Below are 23,549 nucleotides of genomic sequence, written 5' to 3'. Positions count from 1 at the left end.
CATAATAGTAAAACTCTTGAAAAAACGGTTTCATTCGTCTGCTTTTAAATTCGGTTTAATGATGGTGTAATGATGAACCCAAGTTTTACCTAAAAAAAATCTCAAATTTGAATGTCATTGAAATGTGGAAATATGTTGACATGCTTTCATTTAATGTTCTTTAATTTATTTTTCCAATGTCACCTAATAGTGCCTTACAATACCCTTAAGTCATTTTTATTTTTATAGTGTTTTTCACAACAAATATATTGTATAGCGCTTTTACATATACACCGATCAGCCACAACATTAAAACCACCTGCCTAATATGGTGTAGGTCCCCCTCGTGCTGCCAAAACAGCGGCAACCCGCATCTCAGAATAACATTCTGAGATTATATTCTTCTCACCACAATTGTACAGAGCGGTTATCTGAGTTACCATAGACTTTGTCAGTTCAAACCAGTCTGACCAATCTCTGTTGACCTCTCTCATCAACAAGGCATTTCAGTCCACAGAACTGCTGTTCACTGGATGTTTTTTTGTATTTGGCACCATTCTGAGTAAATTCTAGAGACTGTTGTGTGTGAAAATCCCAGGAGATCAGCAGTTACAGAAATACTCAAACCAGCCCGTCTGGCACCAACAATCATCCATGCAATTATCGGGTCAGGAGCTTCAGTTAATGTTCACATCAACCATCAGAATGGGGAAACAATTTGATCTCAGTGATTTGGAGCGTGGCATGATTTTTGGTGCGAGATGGGCTGGTTTGAGTATTTCTGTAACTGCTGATCTCCTGGGATTTTCACGCACAACAACCTTTCACAACACACTTTACATAAAATTATGTCATAGCATCACCTAATTTATTAGTAAATTAAATTGAATGTTTATAAGTGTCTTGCCTAACAAAACAGCATTATAGGGCTGCATGCTCTTGATCTGCATGATGTCTGAAATGCTGTCTAAGAAGATAGGTCACTTTTGAGACACAGCCCCTTAGAAAAATCGAGAGTTCATGGCAAATTTGCTGCAAATTCGCCACTGATATTTTTCACATGCAAATAAACTTTGCAGTAAACTTGCGGCAAACATTTGCAGCAAATCACAAGCTAATCTGCATGTGAAAATAAGGAGCAGCAACATTGTGGCAAATTTGCAGCAAGTTTAGGATTTTTGTAATGGCCCTGTAATGAGTAATTGATGCATTTAATGTTTCCATTTTTCCAACTGCAATAAATAAAGCTATATGATTCACGTCGATTCATTGTTGTGTTGAACTGAATACAGAGAGAGAGAGAGAGAGAGAGAGAGAGAGAGAGAGAGAGTGTGAGTGAGTGATGGCGCTGTTCACTCGTTTCACAGCCAAAGTTTGAGCACACACACAAACACAGTCACACACAGAAAGTTCGCCGAGTAACTTCAACAAGACTTTCAGCTCTCATACAGCATGCGGGTGTCACTGCCACACGTGAGGATGTGACTCAAAACGGCGGATCGATGCGCTTTTACGGACATTTACACTTTGGAAAGAGAAATCAGGCGGAGGGACAGAGTTTGCTGAGAGTTATCCAGCAGCATTGATGGCGTTACACATGTGAGCAAACGCACAAAAAACGCTGATGGCTTTGAAATCATGCTGTCTGTGATTCTTCAGTCATTACGCACGGAACTATGAGCGATCCGGAGCTAACATCGATCTCCAAGGCGCAGCAGCGGCTCATGGCTGCGGCTCTGCCCGGGGACGAGAGCGCTCTGCCCGGCAGCCTGTGCAGATCCGAGCGCAACGGGATCTTCCTTGTCCACTGCTTCATCTGCGGGAGCGGGGTGACCCCAGGAAAAGAGCTGAGCTTACAAGTGAAATACCAGCGAGAGAAGGACTGTCCGTTTTTTCCGTTCCTGCAGGGCCAGGATCCAGCCCCGGGCGCGGTAGACATCGGTCCGGACGGGGACGCGTTGGTGTGCGCCGTGTGCCACTGCTTCCTGCGCGAACAGTGGAACTCGTTCGAGCGCAGCAGGACGCCCATCGAGAAGCGCATGTACTGGCTCAAGAGACCGTACCAGTGCGACTCACGGAACATCTCCTACGACCTGGAGCGGAGGATGAGCGTCGGCAATTATGACGCCAATGACTCGGACTTCTCCTCATTCTCTGATAATGACAACATGTCCGAGCGGGACTTGGATCTGTCGGGGGTTGTTATGAACAACAGTAATGCCACGGGTTCCCGCGCATCTAAAAAAGCGTCAAAAGAAGGCAGCGGGAAGAGCTCTGTGAGTGTTAAGAGCAGCCCCGAGTCAGTGCGCTATCCGGTTAGAGTTTACGCAGATGTGCCCCAATCAGACCGGCGTACGACTAAAATCATCAATCACACATCGCACTCATCGGTGACCGTGACTCTCCAGCAGTACGACAGCCCTTCTGTGCGCACACCTGTGCAGGATAACGGCATCATCACCCGTAACACGCAGTGGATACACGCGTCCGCCGTTGACTCAGATGGGTCTGACAGCTGCGAGATCAACATCACCAGCGACGATGACAGAGAACGCACAGCATCATCTCACCTGGATGTAGAGAAGAGTCAATCCAAGCTTTCTGCTGATGAATGTGCATGTTATGTTTGTGGAAGCAGGCTTTCTGAAGGGGGCCGTTTCAGGGTGTTTGTACAGAAGCAGGAGAGAGGTTCCGCTGAGCCCTTCTTTCCTTTTCTGTGGCTCCACACTCCCCCAACTGGTGCCGTGTCCCTCAGCCCGGGTGGATACACGCTGGTGTGTGCCAGCTGCCACTCCTCGCTCATACAACAATGGCAAGGCTTCGAGCTGGCAGAGGTGCCTGTGCTCCAGCGACTCTACGTAGTGCCCCTCAATACAGGTGCTGCAACCCATGAATCTGGGGATGGTCTACCCAAAATACAACCGCTCCCCTCCATGCCACAGAATCACAAGGAGGTCTGCTACCTGTGCGGGCAGGACTGCGGGCGAGAGATTAGAGTAGTGTACACCTGTGCCAGTGCAAGTAAAGCCCGCAGTGCAATGTACTTTCCCTTTATAAACCTGCTACCGTGCCCGCCGAATGCACAAAGCGTGTGTAATGGACGGGTACACTGCTGTGTCACTTGTCACAGCATCCTGGAGGACGTCTGGGCGGAGTACTGCTTCTGTCTGAGCGAGGAGCTCATTATCTCTGTCAGCGCCTTCCTTGGGAGATACCACCTAGCCATGGGCAGAGGAGGAGTCTTGGCATCCACCTCCAGTGGAACCCTGTCGACTCTTTCTCAAACTGCCATGACAAACCACACCTCCATCTGTTACTTATGTGGGGAGGAACTCTCTGGAGGAACAGAGTATCAGCTTCACGTTAACCCTCCAGGCCGTTGCGGAGAGCGAGAACCCTTCTTTCCCTTTCTAACCGTCCATCCTCCTGCCCCCGGTGCCCGCCCTGCCGATGCCACGGGCCTTGTGTCAGCTTGTGCGCTGTGTTACCATGATCTGCTTGGCCAGTGGACCCAACATGAGGGTCAGGGCTCAGGAACAGGCCCATCCAGCAGCCCCTGGTCCCGCCAGTACAGCTGCAACACTTTTGTCTGCTTCTTTTGTAGGAAGGAGAAGAAAAGGCCACTGGGGCTGAAAGCAGTGAGTGTTGCCCGCTTGCCCGTGTTCCTCTATGCCCCGAGGGTCAGCCGAACCCTGGTGATTGACAATGGCAAGCAGCTAACCATCGGCTCCTGTATGGAATGTAAGTCCATGGTTCTGGCTGGGCAGAACATGAAGCCGGTTGGTGGAACCGCCATCTCCAAACACAAGGTAAGATCATTGTGGGCCAGATTGCTTTCTGTCACATTAATCCTAAGCCTCTTGTGTCATCTTTAGGGTGGTCACAAGCATCTTTGCATGTTTGGAAACTTATTAGAACCTTGCAGTCCCCAGAGTACCTTTAGGTGTCTGTTTTTACTAGTGACTCCTTGATGGGATTTCTGCGTCTTCATGGGATTTCTGTTAGCACCATGTGTGGGGATAGGGGTGGTGTTGCCCCCCTGGCATTTTCCCCAATGCCGAAATGATTGTATGCTAGTCATTCCCCTGGTTAGCACAGGTTATTAGGCCAACTTTGGCAGGCACTGTATCTGGGCCAGCATGCAAAAGTTCATATGATGCACTGATGAGTGAGCAAGCCAAGTGTGAAACTGGAGTTTTATGGCAGGCTGCTGTGTTTTCTAGCAAGTGTGTTGGCCAGACCAGGCAGGGGGTAGATAAAGTGTGGAGCCCGTCGCATTAAAGAAATAAACATTTTGCAGACATCCGTGTTCTCGTAAGCGCTGTTTCAAAACATTCTTCACAGAGTGTTCAAGGCCAACTCAAGCTTTTGTTGGTCTCCTGGTGTTGGTGTATTTTTGAGTGTAAGTGTGCAATGTTCCAGAAAGGTGAAATGTTGGGGGGGAATCAGGTCTTCTGTGAGAGACTGTCTGGATTTACTTAGACCTATAAGCTTATCTTGTGTGTGTGTGTGTGTGTGTGTGTGTGTGTGTGTGTGTGTGTGGGTGACTGTATTCATGTATTTAGATACTGTGGCCCCACAAAGTATTTGGACACTTAAGCTACACTTAAAAATGTATGTCAAACCAAGTGGTATTTATCTTAAATAGCACAAGCACACTTTTCAAGCAAAACATTTCACAAAAACTAATCAGACCAAAATTGCTTGGATGCTTTCTGGTTCAAATTTTGTGAAATGTCCATAGTTAACTCCACCTGTGGGTACTTTGCTAGGACACGTGTGAACTTGAGGGGAACTAACTAATAACTGCAACACCAGTTGATTAAAAGTCATTGCAAAAATGGCTTAGAAAAATGAAGTTGGTTCTAGGAAAAGGTCATTATTTGTGTGCAGATGCCATTTGGTTTGATGTTTTGTATTTAATGCAATGGCATTCAGACATTGTTTTGTGAGATTTGTGGACAGTTCACCCACAAATGAAAATTCAGTCATCATTTACTCTCCCTCAGTGTTGTTCAAAACCTGACTGACTTTCTTCTGTGGAACACAAAAGGAGATGTTAGGCATAGGGATAAAAATGGTTTATTTATAATTAATTACGTAAATGTATTGTCAAAATAATAATAATATTTTTTTTTCCGTGTGTGATATAAAGAAACACCTAAAAAATAAATGTAATCCAAAAAAGTAAAACATGCGGAATATACATAATATGAATTTGTTTCTATCATACATATGTAAAATGTGAGTTCTATTGTTTTAAACTGAAAAAAAAAAAAGAAAAAAAAAGTGTACAAATGTTTTAGAAGTGCAAAATAACCTTTTTTCCCCAAATCAATTGTCATATTATCATATTTGTATCTTTTCTGTCTTGTAATTTTCTTGTGGCTTTCTTAAATCTTTTGGAAATAATTTTCAGAACAATAAAATAGCGTTTGCTCCTCTTTTAACCTTTTTAAAAGTTTAATTCCAAAGCAAAATAATGAGCTTGTCACAAAATAAGTTGAGTAAGTGGCAAAAATGTTTTTTAGTTTTTTTTTTGAGGTTGAGTATATTATGACAGAATTTTCTTTTTTGGGTGAACTATCCCTTTAAGTTTCCAAGTGTCCAAATACTGTTGGCGCCACTATGTATTATTTGAAATCCACTTTTTGTGGATTTATTATTACTATTATTATTATTTTTAAGCATTTTGCTTTCATTTATGCTGTTCCAGTTATACTTCCCCTGTTATGCTTTGTTATTTGGCATTGAATCCTGGTGTGCAGGAAGATGTTCTCTGGAGGCTTATACGTGGTCATTGCGAGCCAATTGCTTGGGCTGCAGCAGTCATATGAGGGGAAGTGTGTGTGTGGATGTGTGTGTGTGCCGGTCAGCGTTCTTTAGGTGCATTGTGTGTCTGTGCGAAGGAGTATAAACAGAGAAAGAAGAAATAAGGGTTTAAAGCAGGGGTCTTCAACCATTTTCAGGCCAAGGACCCCTTGTCATATAAATGCCTATAAAAACGTTTATGGTTGATACTACGATATTATTGTGTGTACATACTTCATGATATTTACATTGCAAAGCCATTGAAACAATCACTGAATGTTGCCCTGCTGAAAAGACTAGCTAAAACCAGCATAAGCTGGTTGGCTGGTTTAAGCTGGTCACCTTGCCTGGTCTTAGCGGGTCAGGGTGGTCTTAGCTGGTCAGGCTGGTCTTAGCTGGTCAGGCTGGTCTTAGCTAGGCTCCCAGCCTGGCCAATCTGGTTTAAGCTGGGAGGTTAGCTGGTTTTAGTTTGTCTTTTCAGCAGGGTGTACAACAGGGGTCTGCAACATTTATGACATGAAGTGACACTTTTTTATTTTTCTTGTTAATCCCTGTGCCAAACCTCCTCCAAAAAGAAAGAAAAAGACAGACAGACCCTGTCCATGTAGAATAAAACAACTTTTATAAGGTTAATAAAATGGAGTCTTCATCTCATGTGAGTGATCAATTTCATTAGGAGTAAAACTTTGTAATGAGAAAAACGTTGAGTGCACCTTGAAATATGTTGATTTGAGAGTCACCGTCTTGTGTGTGTGGAACGTTAAGGACCATGTATGCCATCTTGATAATCTCAGCGGTAACTTTAGGCAAGTAAGCTGTTGTTCTGAAAGCAAAAAGCAACTAATAATAAAAGAAACTGTAGGTTGTCATCTGCTCAGACGCATTTACTCATGTGACCCTAAACTGCTGAGTAAACCTGATGTGTGTCGCGCATTGAGCGGCTTGTGATGAGCATGGGCGCGTGAAGGGTTTGTCCGGGCCGCTTCTGCTGACAATCGCTGTTTAGTCACACTTTAAGATTTGGCATGCAGCTGCAAAGGACTTAAACATGTCGATAGACTAAAATTCATACCCCTCTCTCTCGCTGTCGCTCGCGTGCGAGTAAGTGATTATTAATAATGCCAGTGGTGGATCAAACAATAATTTGCGGACCCCCTGTGGTGGACCCCTTTTTGAAGAAGACTCGTTGGTTTAAAGTATTTGTATGTCTTGCAGGAAATCACAGGGCATGCAAGGCAGAAAAAGAGCAGTGTTAAAGTTTCAGTTAAGTTTAGGTTTTAAATCAATTCATATTTACTTGTATAGCACTTTTCACAACACACATTGTTTCAAAGCAGCTTTACAGAAGATCACGCTGTAACAGAAAATGAAGCTGTGATGTGTTAAAGTCATCATTGTATGGTTTAAATGAATAAAGTGATTGTAGATTATGCCTTCAAAAATGATTTGTCTTTAAGGCTTCAGTTGTGTAGATAAAATGCAGCATCAGAGCCGCTTCTGCTGTTGTGTTGACACTCAACACACGTCTTGGTTTCAGTCGGCTACACACAAAAATCAGTCACAGTCCAGTTTTAAGACAGCACTAAATGGTTAAAGGGAAAGTTCATCCAAAAATGTAAATTCAGGCATCATTTACTCACCCTAATTTTGTTCCAAACCCGAATGACATACTTTCTTCTATGGGACACAGATTGAGCACTGCTGCAGTGTATGTAAAACACTCTGCCCTTAGAGGTAAAACAAATAATTCCTTGTCAAATAAGTATGACATTTTTGTTTTACTGGCAATATATCTTATCTGTGAAATTATTGTCTAAAGCTGTAGCCAGTTGTGAAGCCCACCAACAACATTAGAGCGACCAGCAGTAGGAACACCAAATAGCCACACAGAGTACAGAGACGCGCGACATGCATGAAGAATGTTAATCGCTAAAAACAAAAGAAGAAGAATGTGAAAGTGGAGATTTAGGCAGCATCCAAAACCAAAAGTAGTTGTCTTGTTGCCTCTCTAACCTATCAGTCAATGACTCAACAGACAGCGTTTGCGTACAAAGGTACTTCTAGAAACTGGTTTTGGCTACTGAGGGAGCATAAGGTCACATCGTTGCTAGGATACCAGCAACTGATTAATGCCATCTAGTGTCCACTAAAGGTAATGTGTCTGAATGGTCTAATAATTCACAATAAAATCAAGAGAGTTTTGGCGATAACCACATGTAGGATATATTTAATAACTACAGTACTACTTTCTCGTTAGAAAGTTGGAAAAAGTGAATAAAAAGTTACATTTATACACAAATTGGCTGTCAACTGCCTCTTCGGCCGGCATTTTTTTTCTCCCTTCAGCTCAGCCGTTGTGGAACGGCATGCACAGAATTGTGGGATTTCATAGGCAGCGAAGAATACATATATGCTGCCTTCAAAAATCGATCAGATGAAGGCATCTCGGTAGACAGGATGTGAAACGAACATTGGATTTGGACATACAGTACCTTGGTCCCTTCCTACCTCTGCCGGTGGCAGCATTCTCCAGGTTTCGGATGCAGCCTTTATAGAAAAAAGGACTTTAATCTTGATCTGTTTCTCACCCACACACACTGGCATAGAACTGGGGGGGAGACAATGCTGTGAAAGGGGTGATTTGCATCATGCATCTGCCCTTATTTATATATTTTTATCAGCGCTGAAAATAATTTTGTTTGAGATACCTTGCAGTTGCGTGGGTGTGAATCTGTCATATTGAGACAAAAAAACTGAAGTCCCCCCTCCGTTGTAAGAGTTGGTATTGCCCAACTGTTACTTTTCTCAGCACTGCCCAGGATGCATGAACTCAGTCGTTTATTATTACTGGATGAGGATTTTTATAAATGCTTTTATAGATAATGCTGATGTGGATCTTCATTCACAGGTATGAATCCTTGCAATTATCAGTTCTTATTTAAAATAACTATCCAGTGTAAAATGTCTCCAAATGGATATAAAGCGTTCCTTTTTTTTTTCCCTCCCCAATTTGGAATGCCCAGTTCCCAATGCGCTCTAAGTCCTCGTGGTGGCGTAGTAACTGGCCTCAATCCGGGTGGCGGAGGACGAATCTCAGTTGCCTCCGTGTCCGAGACCGTCAATCCGCGCATCTTATCACGTGACTTGTTGAGCGCATTTCCACAGAGACATAGCGTGTGTGGAGGCTTCACACTATTCTCCGCGGCATCCACGCACAACTCATAATGCACCCCACCAAGAGCGAACCACATTATAGCAACCACGAGGAGGTTAACCCATGTGACTTTACCCTCCCTAGCAACCGGGCCAATTTGGTTGCTTAGGAGACCTAGCTGGACTCACTCAGCATGCCCTGGATTCGAACTCGCAACTCCAGGGGTGGTAGTCAGTGTCGATACTCGCTGAGCTACCCAGGCCCCCATAAAGCGTTCTTAGATTTAAATGCGGATGAATGGAGGATTTGGTTTTGAAGGGTCAAGCGCCCCTGCAGGAATAAAACTCACAAGACAGTCTGTGGCTGACAACGTGAAATTTCGGACGGTTGGTTTGTTACCAACACAAATCTTTTGTATGAATTGAAAACATGAAATATATCACATGACTTCATATGTGGAGTCAGTGAAGATGTTAAAGTCATCCATAGAAATGATCAGTTGTTTTTCATGGTGAGGAAAGCAGACAGGCATTTCAGATGAGCAGGTAAGAATTGTAATTTTCTGAAAGGATCATTTTTTATGAAACATTAACCCTAATGGTTTTTCTGAATGTTTGATATAATACAGTGGATAAATATTTAAGAGTATGCATTGAATTAGGGATGACATGATTATACGGTTAATTTAACTGTAAGAATTTAGAATCCACGGTTAAAAACCGTGAAATGCTTTATTTACACGTGGCAAAAATATTAGATATAATGTATAAATATATAATATAAAAGATTTTTTCGTAAGATTTTTGTAAGCCTAAATGGGAAAACTCTTGCGCATATGTGTGTACTGGAGCTGTTGCTATGGTTACGGACGGTTGCTGCGTGATGCTTTAATGACCAGGTGTCACGAACTGAATATGAACTTTCAATTCATGTGAAACTGAAGCTTAAACACACAAATTCTAAAATATAACAGAGGAATCGATCAACCAGACTCATATCCATCAAAATAGCGGCTGTTTGGCAGCATTTAAATGACTGACTAAAGACAATGGATGTAAACAAGCAGACAGAAGTCATAGAAAGACACACATTCTTGGGACAGGATGCTCCACTAATAGTCCAACAACAAACTAGTAAGTTTAATATTTTTAGCTGTGTTGATTTTAAAGTGATGTATTAAAGGTGCCACTTTATGTAATGTTTAAGCGTGCTGACCACGCGTGGTGCATTTGTGTGCTATCAGCGAGTAAACTGTGAAAAGTTGCATCTTAAATCATCCTCATTATTTAAAGCATTGCTTCTGTACAAATTCACCGCATTCAACAATAAATATCAATTTTAGTCATTATAGGATTTTAAATTGCCTGCTGTACGCAATGTTTCCGTTATTATTCATAGTCCACAGGTTTATTTGTAAGGTGTTGTGTACATTATATAGAGTCTATTGCTGATGCTTTATATTGGGGTGTCTGACAGAACAATGGATTGCTTTAATAAACTGATGCAGAAGAAAAAACTGTTTAATGCATGAACTACGTGTTGCGCAATCACAATAATCTTACATTTACACTTTTGAAGCACTCTGGTTACATTAGCACATCACTGAGCTCGGGATGCACATAAGCGGTGTTGTGCCCTAGATTGGAGTGTCTCTTATTACCTCTTTTTGTGTGTGTGTTTCAGTTTTCTTATTATAAGGCTTCCCTTAGCATCCACATAATCCCCAGAAATACATCAACTTAGACATTTAGACAGTTGTTATGTGATATGCATTTTTTACATCAGTGCACCGCGATTTTTTTCTCAGACAGTAATTTAACCATCAAAATCTCACACCACGGCATCTCTACATTGAATATACTTTATCTTATTTATCTTGTCCGTCGGACCCACATTGGCAGCGGCCAATAGCTGATTATATTATAAATAATTGAATTCAGTGATGGGAAATGAGACATACAACTCAGAATTCACCCTGAAATATATTGAAAACAGAAAATGTTTAAATTAGAACATTTTTACATGAAAAATTAAATACGCTTCCCTCCCCTCCTCATCTCTCACAAAATGATATTTCCTTTGTCAACAGTGGTTTTGTTAGGCTGATGGTTTGTCGGTCTGTAAGATTAGGTAAAATGCAGAATTACTCTGTGTCTCTGGTTAGGTCTATATTAGTGGTGGTGTAACAGGAGCTGTATCAGGTCCTGCTGCTGAAGTGACAGACTTTTTCTATGCTTAGATCCAAGCTCTGTGCTAATGTTGTCATGCATACATCTGCCCAGCATTAGACAGCATCACAGGAATAGCTTCAGTCTCTTATCCAGCAGGGCTATCATTGTTATTCAGGAGACAGCAAGCCTAAACTAAATCCAGCCTCAGACACTGTACATCCATTTGACAACACAGATTAAAGTTTCACGCAAAGAGTGACACCATGAAGCTATGCAAATTGCCAAAGACATTTTCACACTACAACTATTCACAATGAGCATGCCATTTTGTTAGGGCCTGGGAAAAGTTTGCATACCTGAACAAAAGTGAAGTTCACTCATGCCCATAGACTTTAATAGTCAGTGCATTACTGTACACACATTTTAGTAGCTGAGGGGGTCAAAATTATTTTCAGTGGCAACCAACAGTATGCCATAGATGCTGTTGATATACAGTAGCTACAGTTAAAACCATAGCTCATAAAGCATATAATTAACCCTAAATTGTTTCTGAATTTTATTGTGCATGATTCACCAGTACACGTTATTCCAAAAAGAAAAAATAAACAAACATGTTTGTCTTTATAATCTTTCATTACAATGTAATAACTAGCTCCACCTCTACAACGATATACTTTTTTTTCTAAATGAAAGAATAAACAGGTGTAACATCCTTTTGAACAAAATCTGGCCAAAAAGACAGTGTTTTTGAGTGTGTTGCGTTGGTCAAAAACAGCTCACCAGCACGAACAGCAGGGACGCTGCTAAACACCTTACTGCCATTGGTCCACGTCATCCGTGAGTGTGACCCGGTGCTCCACCTATCTTTTCCCAGTTGATTCCTTCACTCTGTTGAGATCATTAAACATGAACAAACTGGAGCGCAGAGTTACCGGGCTTGTGCAAATTTGCAAACAATTGTACAATGGTTCACGCAGAGACATTTTTCAAGATGTCCTGTGATTATTTTATTTTTTTGATTAGTCTACAAAAGGAACCAAATGTACTGAAATACTCTTTGATATGCTGCTCCATTCATATCTTTGTCTGCTGCCTGTAATCAATTTAGATTACACTTTTGTACAATCTCCCCCTATTATACACACACAGTAGTATAATTTTCTTTCTTTAACAAACAAGTATAAAAACCTTTTTTTTTTAATCTTACATGGATTATTTTCACAAAATTAATCATAAGCCACAATAACAGAAGGTAATTGGTGCGTATGGCCACATATAGCATGTTAGCATTAGCGCCATGAATGCAAAATGTAAACATGACAAATTACTCATTATCTACTGCATATACACTGGCGGCAAAAGTTTGGAATAATGTACAGATTTTGCTGTTTCGGAAGGAAATCGGTACTTTAATGCACCAAAGTGGCATTCAACTGATCACAAAGTATAGTCAGGACATTACTGATGTAAAAAACAGCACCATCACTATTTGAAAAAAGTCATTTTTGATCAAATCTAGACAGACCCCATTTCCAGCAGCCATCATTCCAACACCTTATCCTTGAGTAATCATGCTAAATTGATAATTTGGTACTAGAAAATCACAATTCATCAGCTTAACATTGTCTTTGTGTTTGTTTTTGAGATCCACAGTATGCAATAGACTGGCATGTCTTAAGGTCAATATTAGGTCAAAAATGGCAAAAAAGAAACAGCTTTCTCTAGAAACTCATCAGTCAATCATTGTTTTGAGGAATGAAGGCTATACAATGCTTGAAATTGCCAAAAAACTGAAGATTTCATACAAAGGTGTACACTACAGTCTTCAAAGACAAAGGACAACTGACTCTAACAAGGACAGAAAGAGATGTGGAAGACCAGATGTACAACTAAACAAGAGGATAAGTACATCACAGTCTCTAGTTTGAGAAATAGACGCCTCACATGTCCTCAGCTGACAGCTTCATTGAATTCTACCCGCTCAACACCAGTTTCATGTACAACAGTAAAGAGAAGACTCAGGGGTGCAGGCCTTATGGGACGAATTGCAAAGAAAAAGCCACTTTTGAAACAGAAAAACAAAAAGAAAAGGTTAGAGTGGGCAAAGAAACACAGACATTGGACAACAGATAATTGGAAAAGAGTGTTATGGATCTTAACCCCATTGAGCTTTTGTGGGATCAGCTAGACTGTAAGGTGTGTGAGAAGTGACAAGACAGTCACATCTATGGCAAGTGCTACAGGAAGTGTGGGGTGAAATGTGGACAAACTGACAGCTAGAATATCAAGGATCTTCAAAGCTGTCATTGCTGCACGTGGAGGATTTTTTGATGAGAACCCTTTGAAGTAGTTTAAGAAGTTCTGAACATTTTTTTCAAATTGTAATAGTAATTTTTCATGTTATTAATGTCCTGACTATACATTGTGATCAGTTGAATGCCACTTTGGTCAATAAAAGTACCAATTTCTTTCCATAAGAGCAAAATCTGTTCATTATTCTAAACTTTTGGCCACCAGTGTATATTACTTTAAATTATCTTGTGTGGATTCTGTTCATAGAATAGGCATGTCATATTTGATAACACATTTTTTAAGACTGCATACACCTTGGCTAACTTGTTCTATGTCCAAGTGGAATGGGGTGATTGCCGTGTGAGGTAATGTATTTCCTCTCACTATGGGTAACTCACTGCCGGTACTGTAACTCTCCCTCGCTCGAGGGATTCCCCAAAACTTAATTCCTTACTGTATGTTTCACTGTATACGGTAAGATTCCTTACAGTATATTTCAACTACAAGTTCTGCTGTTCTTTTTAATTTTGAACTTGTTCCCCTTCTGTTGCTAATTTTTGTAATGTTTTTTAAAATGTTTTTGAACTTCTTTAACGGTTCGGGGACTGATGGATTGACAGCATCAAGTTTCTCCATTATAAAGGTCCAGGCTTTGTGTTCTGTGTTATTTGCATTATAATAATTGCTAAATTTGTACAGTGGAGGGTTATTGAATGTCAGAGTGAAATCTCAAAGCTTGGCCTAGTCGAATTGCTGTGGGAATTTAACGTGAGCAGCACATGCAAGAAAGCTCTTGAAATAGAGTTTGATGTAGAACAGTGGTTCCCAACCTTTTTTCCAAGGGACCCCTATTTTAACATTCAAAATCCCGAATGACCCCCCTCTCCAGTGAAGGGACATTTTTTGTATTACTACAAAATCTTTGAACGTATATTTTTGTGTGATTTTTAATTTGAGCTCTTGTCAAAAGAACCCTGACGTTCTGTGGTCTATTTTGTAAGTACAAGTTTTGCAAAGGAAAAACTCCCTGGGTTTACGATAATTAAGATAATTATGATAATTAAATAATAATAAATCCACATAAATAATAATAAATAAATAATGAATAAATACATAAAACCAAATAAATCCTCATTGATCGTTGCTCAGTACTGTACAATTAGAACAAGAAGGTTTGCCACGTCTTTAAAAAATAAATAAATAAATAATCCTCCGTCCTTACCACTTTCGTGTGATGCACACCTTAAAATGTTAGACATACTGTGTGTCTTGTCTTTTCAAATATCTCATAAACAATCAAATATGATTAAAATACTAAAATTTTGCTTTATTACAAAAATAATTTAAAAATAACTTTTTCATACATTCCACTTTTTTCTTCTTGTAACCCACAAAATAGAGAGAGCTGCGCGACCCCCGTGAAGCTCTGGCGACCCCCAGGTTGGGAAGCACTGATGTAGAAGACAAATGCACAATTACAAGAAACAGCTACACAGTGATTTGTGCTAGGGGGTGATTTTTGAACTTTTAGGTAGAATAAATTATCCCAATGATATTTTCAATAGATATTTGGTAGATTAGCTTTTTGCGCTGTTGTCGATTTGTAAACGGGTATTTGGCTTACAGGTGAACCATGCAAAAATCCTGTAAGTGTGTCCTGTACTTATTCATGACAGAGAGCTTCAAACAGAGGGAGAAGTTGCGGGAAACACTGACTTTAACAAAGTTTTTACCAGCTCATGACATCAATTATATGATGTTTGCTCTATTCATGATATACTGTATGTGTCCTCTGTTTCCAACAGTGATTTTAACATTTTGTAATGTGATCATTTTGTGTACGTGCCCACTCTTTTATTTATTTCTTGTAAACAGCAACTGAGCAGAAAATACTTCATTTCCCATGAGACTGTGGGGCTGGAACAGGAAGTGGCAAGTTACGAACACTTGAAATGAGCACACGTCTGACTGTTTACTCATGCAATTGTATGTGACCTCGTGTGTACTAGCATGCATTCTTTGTGTATGTGTGAGGTTGTGTATGCTTGTTTTTGTGCTGAAGTCTCTGAAAACACTCTTATTTATTCACTGTTGACCCTTGCATAGCACCTAAAATATTACACATTCAGTGACACTGCTTGATATGGATCCATTTGTAGAGCTTTTACTCAATAACACAAGTGATAGTATTGTAATCTGAAAAAGATCAGAGCAATCCCCAAACAAATTTGATACACAAATCACACTGGTATTTGTGTATGGCACTATTTGATACATCACTCCAGCTGAAACGGCTTGTTTAAACATTTATTTGTCCACTCCTATGTATTCTGTTTGGACTGGTGCATTACACACATACTGATGAGGGATGTGCATGGTGGTAAACCATGTGGTTTTATGAACGGTTTATTGGTTTTTCATCGGGATGCAGGAATAAAGAATGTTTATTGTAATGGAATTTCCTTAAACACTACTCAAAATAGCTGCAAATAAAGATACAATACATAGATCTTCAAATGTTAAAATCAATATTTATAGTATAACAAAATAATCCAATTGTCACTGCCTGTATATGTGCTCTGCCCGGGCAGGTTCACAGTTCCTTTGAGGCAGCGGCCGCAAGTGTTGTCATGTGCGTGGAGTTACACTGCTGCGGTTAAATAGCCTCTTTGGATTGCTCTGATTTTTAAATGGTTTCAAATCAAATGACATTAAATTTGTGCAATTATTGTAAGTAAATATGCACACCAGAGCAAATGGTTACCGTTTATCAAGCGCTGAAACTTCGCTTAGTGAAAAACAACCTGGAATCATGTTTAACCTGCTGTGTGACTGCTGTGCGCATTTTCCATTCCCCTTTTAGATTTGTAACTAGCACCTAATAAACAAAATAAATAAATAGATACAATTCTAGAACAGATAGTTTTCCTAAAAATGTATGTCCACATTTGTGGACAGCGGGACTAAGTTGTGAAGTTTAAAATAATACCAAGCTATAGAAAATCAGATATTTTTCATCAAATAGTTTAATATGTGTCCAGGAGTGTTGGTTATTCATGTTTTTGAGATGTTACAGACATCACAGCTGATTTTCTATAAAGCTGAATTAATAATTATTATTCAAAGTAATGTCCAGCATCATCCAATCACTGCCAACCATGTTTAAATACAATTTAGCATTATAAAATTCTAAAACTATGTACTGATTATCAATGTCACATGTCTGCCATACATGTTGAGTGATCCAAACATCATCTGCAGCCTGAAACTGAACTTTTGATTGGATTTTAGGAGTGAATGCACTTAGCTGCATATGCACCCTTGCTCCCTATTTAGTGAATGACTTAACCTCCAGTGTGCTGTCTGTCTGCACAGGTCTCAGAACAGTTTGAAATGCACCTTATTTTAATCCTAACTCCATTTGACCATATGAATTTAATTCATTTAAATTATGTGTTGCATGTAGCAAAGCCAAAATACAACGTCCACACATGTGGATGCGGGGTCGCACAAGGTTAATGGTGCAACAGACAAAAACTTCTTCAAAATGCAGCACTAGGAATGAAACTCAACGCAAGTGTTTCGAAATGCGTTTATAAAAAAGTTGTCTAAAAATGTGGTGATCCTGTGATTGAGCGCAACAGTCAAAGACGTCCATTCAGTGCGAGTTAACAGTACATAGAAAAACAACACAGACGCACACAAAAGCATGTTTGAACAGTCCCTAACCAGCATTCTGGTTGGCATTTTAGATACTTGGTTACAAATTTTCATTTTATGTTACTGTTGCTGAGAATAGTGTTTTTCGGCTGTGCTGGTAAGAAATGTATCTCTTTTTTATTTTAAGTTTAATACAATAATCAGGTCTTGAAGTTATAAATGCATGAACTAACTGTTCTGCTTTGTTTCCCTGGAATTTTAATGTGCGCACACGTGTGTGTGTGTGTTTCATCCTTTGGTACTGCTTCAACAAGCAAAGCATTGTTCATAGGATTTCTGTCCAAACAGAGAACACACACACACATACACTGCTGTTCTGTGTAAGATGATGTCAGAGAGTATGTGAGCTGTGCTTCAGGTTAGGTATACGATTCTCCCCACACACTTTATTTCTCTCCACACACTTTATTTAAGCGTGTGCAGAAAGTGTGTGTACTCATACAGCATGTGAGATGCTAAGAAGTTCAGATGGGAGGAGTGTTGACTGTTAAACCAGACTGGTCTCATGGTTAAATCAGGGACAGGAGGTTGAATGTTTTGTCTGCTAAAATCAGTCAATGCTTTCCGAATATCTGAACGGCCCACGAGTGGCCAACACTGGAACTACAGTCGTGCTCAGCACTGCGCAAACACAAGACATGAGTAAACATACGAAAGAAACTTTTGAATGGATGTAATTCTCCTTCTCTCAACCTGGTGTCATTCTGACAGATCAGTGCTGAAAGAGTGTTATTGTGCTGTTGTCCTTCTTTAAAGAAGAAATCATTTTTTTTCCAGAAACATCATGGAGTAGACAACATCTCTTAATTAGTTGTTTAAAGACAACATAAAATCAAAATGAGCCCTATTTAATTTTTTAATAATGATGTGTCTGGTATTTTCATACTACTCGATTCATCAGTTAATCTTAAGAAATAAAAAGTAGTTCTCGTATACCAAGAAGTCAACTATCTCATAATCGACCATAAGTAAACCATTGGTATGTAGACTTCCTGAGAAGTCTAAACACTCTGTGACTCTGTGGCGCTGTCAGAATAATGTTCAGTGGTGTGAGTTTAGGAGACGAGGGGTGAAAGGGACTGTAGAAGTGTTTGTTAGTCCTGCAAGTGACTTTGAATTAGAAAGTGTTTGCCAAATGACTAATCTTTCATATGGATCACGGTTGTAAGTTTATACAGTATATTGGACATATACTGTATATTCTATAGATTTAGTAAGAGTTCCTAAATGTCATCTGTGGAAATGTCACCAAGTAATTTGGCTCTGCTTGTCTTTCATCTTCTGAAATATGGCAAAAAAACACCGGATACTGTTTCTTCATCACGGCAGTTCAAGTTTGCCACCACTGTTCGACACTACCGGTTTCCCTCAGACGGAGGATGTAAACAGCGCATGAAAGTTTCAGCGATGAAACAAAGTGCATGAATATTTAAATGAGGAAAGCACTGAGGCTTTGTATGATTGATTTTCTATTGTTAAACAACTTTCTGAAACATTCTAACACCGCATCATTTCACACTGTGTACATTTGGCTCCGCAACACGGGGTTATCCCCGCAAATTCAGGGCTAACCCTGCTCCAGAGCTCCAGGGTAAAATGCGGTGTTAACCCCCTTTCAGAATTGCATGTGAAACATTGCTTTACCCGGGGTTAAAAGTAGGGTTTAGAATGAAGATAACCGAGGGATAAGCGCAGTGTGAAAAACCCTTTACTGAGCTGCCCCATTGTCTCCTGCCTACATAAGCAGCTGTCTTCTATGGCAGCATCCTAACTGAAAAGATTCCTCATAAGAGAGCGATTTGGAACGCTGTACATAGGCAGCAGCTCCAAGCATCATTCAAATAGCGCTCTTCACGCACAGTGCACAGGACACTCGACCTGCAACTGATTTCAATACAGATGATGCAAGAGAAACAACGCAATCCTCTAATGACGCACAGCACACACATTTTGGGTAAAATAGTCAGTTTTATATTATATTAAACTGCTATGTATAGATACCTTTCAGTATTGAATGGATTAAAAGTAGATTTATAGTCTAAATTTCTCACTCCATCTGCTATCTTGAATCTATTTTTCAACTAAGTTCATCACTGTGCTTTCTGGGTTGGCTTAAGAGGCAGCATAATTAAGATACCTACCTTTTGGAACAGCCTTCATGTCGGGAGCGCGTCTTAAAATGCCACCTTCGGAGGAAGCTCACTAGGTTTTGGTACAGTACAGACCCACTGTCTCTAATGCTGCAAAAGAATTACAAGTTTATATTGTAAAAGTTCATGGGAACACTATACATGAGAGCTTAAGGGGCCATATTCTATATTGCAGCTTTTGATTTTGTCCATTTACAATGTGGGTGGTCTTATGATCATGAGCTCATGGTTGTGACAGCAAAATTGTGAAGATTTCTAAACAGGCCGTTTTTGACATTTAGTTTTAATAAGTGGTCTTGTGTTCTGAAGGTTACAGGATTTCACATAGTAAGAAAATGGTTTTGAATTAGATGGTCCCTTTAAGAGAGGCTGGGAATTCATTTGAACCTGTTTAGTATTTCAGAACTTGTAGCTATATAAGTATCTTCCAGAAGCTACAGCTCTGGAAGATGGTCATAGTTAGTTTTTGGTATCAACCCTTACTCTTTATGGCAAAAAAAGTCAACATACCTTTGAACATCTGGTGTATGGTTTATAAGTGTTTTATTAGTTTCACTCTGACACTATGGCATCAGTGAATAAATCTAAATGAATCGGTGAACTGATTCAAAGGACTCAAGTTAGTGGGATGAATCAGTGCGGTGTGTGTGTATGTATTCTATTATGCGTATGTAAGTAATATTAAATATTATTATATATTATTAGAGTAAAAAATGTACATTATATTATAATTTATAATCTAAAATAGATATAATTTTATATACAGTATGTTCTTATTCTGTTGATCATACTGTTGGTGTGTTGAAGCTGGATCTTTCTGGTTTTGTGTGGATTTTGTTCTGTGTCACTCAGCCATTGTATGCTGATCTGGGAGCTTGACTGGTTCTGTCAGTGGGTCTGTTGGGATTCTGGCTGCCCAGGCTCTGGCGCTGAGAAATTTGTCCCGGCTCCAGTGTAATTGTGTGGGACCCCCGCTCAACACATCAGTGGCAGTCGGCCAGGAACATCTCTCTGTTCTCCATGTCTCATCTAGTTCTTTCCCTCTCTAAATGAAAGACGGCCCCTGTGAAATGCCACTGTTGTGTGTGTGTGAGTGTGAGGCCAATGCTGATCGTGTGAAGGGTGCAGAGGGTGTATATGTGTGTGTGTGTGTGTGTGTGTGTGTGTGAGTGAGGAAAGGTTTAGATGGAAATTTTTCATTGCTCAGCTAATGGAGTTCTGCATTTAGCACCAAAAAGAATTGCAAAAATAAAGACACACATGTTCTTTAAGTTTCGTCTTCATATTGAGATCTCAAATTTTTGACTGCAGACTTCTGAATCTTGCAGCCTGATCTCATTACATGAAAAATTACTCAACTGTGGCGACATCTTTGCGTAGTGATATTATGTGGTTTGTGATACGTATCACGGGAGTTTCAATGTTTAATGTACACTTTGTGCCACTAAAAGTGAATTCAGTATTCTCCCAAACAGATTTTGGGAGAACAGGTTTTTAAGGTTAATGCTCTATCGAGTTTTAAATCAACCTTAATCCTGAACCTAACCGAAAGTGTCAAACAAACAGAATTTCTGAAGCAACCTCATTATTTTATGGTGCTTCTATGACTCTTTCGGCTCACGTGTCGACTTGTGTGCTCTTCAGGACTCATTCTCCGATCCTTTACTTGAAAGTGCGACACGCTATCATTGAGCTACCGTGAAATTTGATCACCTTCCAGCAAGCTCATAAATGTAGTTGGTTATGTAATACAGATGTTAAAGGCTCAAAAATGAAAATTCTCTCATCATTTACTCACCCTCATGCAATCCCAGGTGTGGATGACTTTCTGTCTTCACCAGAACACATTTAAATTAAAACAGAAAAATATATCAGCTCAGTAGGTCCTTAAAATGCCAGTGGATGGTGATCAGACTTTTGAAGCACAGTCAGGGGTGATTCCACAAAAATATCAACCATACCATGGACAAATGGCGATTTCTATCATATTTCAATTTATCATGCAGCCTTGATGGGTATTAAAACATAATATAATGTGTCTCAGAGGTCAAAGTCTGCAGATTTCAAAGCATTTTTGATGGTTTTCTCTCTTGATGTGCTTTCACAACTGTCACATCCGTAATGAAGAGATGTCACGTCTGTAATGCCGGTTTTTCCCCATTTATGTGAAAAGGAAAATGAATACAAAATAAATATGACATGTTCTTAGGAATGCCAACCCTTCTAAATTCTGTGGCTATGATTATTTCTGGATTGTGAATTTCAATTCGCAGAGGTTTTTCAAAGTGTGTGGTCTCCCAAAAACTTGTGTCCATTTTTGGCACATCCATAATGTAAGCACATTTCCTGATCTAAACTGGAAAAATGACTGAAAGTCTTGACTGAAACTTTTCTGATGACTGAACTCTAGCTGCAAGGGTCTATGATTATGCAAATAAATTGTTTGATATACTGGTAATGAGTACTTTATATATTAAGTTAAATTTGATATTTTCACTATTGAACTTTTTCACACCAGAAGCGATCTCGTTACTTTAGAAAACATAAATTTTACTGCTGGAGTTGTATGGATGACATTTTTGCTGACTGTCTGTGATTTTTGTAGCTTCAAAAGTCTGATCACCATCCACTTGCATTTTTCAAATTTTCTTCAAATGTGTTTTGGTGAAGAAAGTTACGCACACCCCCGGATATCATGATGATGGGTGAGTAAATGATGAGAGAATTTAAATTTTTGGGTGAACTAACCCTTTAAAACGTATCACCTTACAAGTCATGCGCTACTGTAAAAGTGTTTAGATGTCATAAGAAAGCATTGTGTGAGGAACAGGGCTAAAAGTGTTTGTGAACTAATAATTTGCCGTATTACTCGTGATTTATGTGAAAGCGAATAAAAGTGATTGTTGTTGTAGCGCCTCTAGTGTTCATACCAACAGGAAACTGCTGCAATATACACAATGAGCCACGGAAATATAATTTTGCAAAAATTAAAGTATAGTAACATGACTCTGTGAGACCAGGTTGGAATCTTGGAAAATTTGGAGCACAGTTTAAGACGTTGAGATCTCATCTGAAACTCTGTAGAAGAGGTTTTTGTGGTCATTTTCTTAGGAGAAATATTTGTGAAACAGTAGACTTCAGCAAAAGTCTCTGTTTAATCTCCATTATGTCTAGGAGAAACAACTGAGACATTAAAGAGATCTTCTAGTGATTTTCTAGTGGGTTGGTGAGTGTATATTCAAGCCAGTGGATATATTTTTTTTTTTACTCTTCCTCTCTCTCACAAATGAGAGGCTTTTTCCTATTTTTCCGCTGTGCTGGTTCTGTTGGTGTGATGGCTCAGTCCAGTCTCTCTCGACTCTGCTGGATCAGTCACGCATTTCTGTTAGTTCTGCACACAATGTTCCAGAACTGTCCCAAAGTTCTGCTCCGAAGCACAGGACAATATGGCCTGTCTGATAGCACGTACAGCTATAATTCTCAGTCACCCTTTAAACAATTCAGTCATGATGCATCTTTTGTATTGTGGTCATTTCATTTAAATGACCAAATTTTGCAAATGACCTTATCTGAATATAATATTACGGTCACACCAAACTATTTTTGTGTCTCTCTTCCAAAAGTAGTAAGTTGCCTACATAGGGAGTTTGTTAATCCATCATAGGTGTACTCCCAACATGGAGGCTGTTCCAAAATATGATTACACCAATCTGTATCTCAGCATTTCATTTATCCTCTTCAAGAATTTGCAACTTTCAAGAACAAAGACAGATTTTCTGTAAAGTTACATTTATTCAAGGCTTGGTGTGGAAATTGGCCTAATCCAAAAGTTTGTAGCTTATGTCAGCTGTGTCAAACAGAGGCCATGACCCATGTGTTCAACAAGGCCACAGGATTGACCCTAATGCTGTATTTACCACTCTGCTGACAGAGAGTTCTCAAGCACTCGGGTAGAGTTGTTAAAGAACATTTCTTCTATTTTTTTAAAAACTGTGCTTGTGCAGTGGAAATTGTCAAGCAGTTCATGAGCTTCTAGTGAACTATCCTCAATCTATACATGTGTCCATGTCTCTCTGAAGGACTTGAATAGACTGCTGAGAGTGTTCATCTCGGCGTTACACCAGAGCACACGGCACACGGTCTTGACAACTGCCTCCCGTTTCTGCAGCGAGGCCTAAAGTGCAGCCAAAATAGATGGAGTCAGATGCTAATTTTACCCTCTCTTTCCCCCTGCCTCAGCCCTTTACCCCTCAGCCACCTGCCCCTGCACGG

The 23,549-nt window shown here is 39.9% G+C and overlaps 1 protein-coding gene across 2 annotated transcripts in view; it reads left to right on the top strand.

Annotated features, from left to right (window-relative positions):
- Nucleotides 1–1,186: 1,186 nt before the first annotated feature.
- Nucleotides 1,187–23,549, top strand: part of LOC127417330 (genetic suppressor element 1-like) — a 380,629-nt gene continuing 358,266 nt past the window's right edge. For both annotated transcript variants that reach the window (XM_051657284.1, XM_051657283.1), the window contains exon 1: nt 1,187–3,788. In XM_051657284.1, the coding sequence (XP_051513244.1) occupies nt 1,656–3,788 (2,133 nt within the window). In that variant the 5' untranslated portion in view covers nt 1,187–1,655. The remainder of the gene's footprint in view (nt 3,789–23,549) is intronic.

The sequence above is a fragment of the Myxocyprinus asiaticus genome, chromosome 26, assembly GCF_019703515.2.
Source record: "Myxocyprinus asiaticus isolate MX2 ecotype Aquarium Trade chromosome 26, UBuf_Myxa_2, whole genome shotgun sequence".
Taxonomy (NCBI): Eukaryota; Metazoa; Chordata; class Actinopteri; order Cypriniformes; family Catostomidae; genus Myxocyprinus; species Myxocyprinus asiaticus.
The sequence above is the reverse complement of the archived record's forward strand: the minus strand, read 5'-3'. Positions and strand labels throughout refer to the sequence as shown.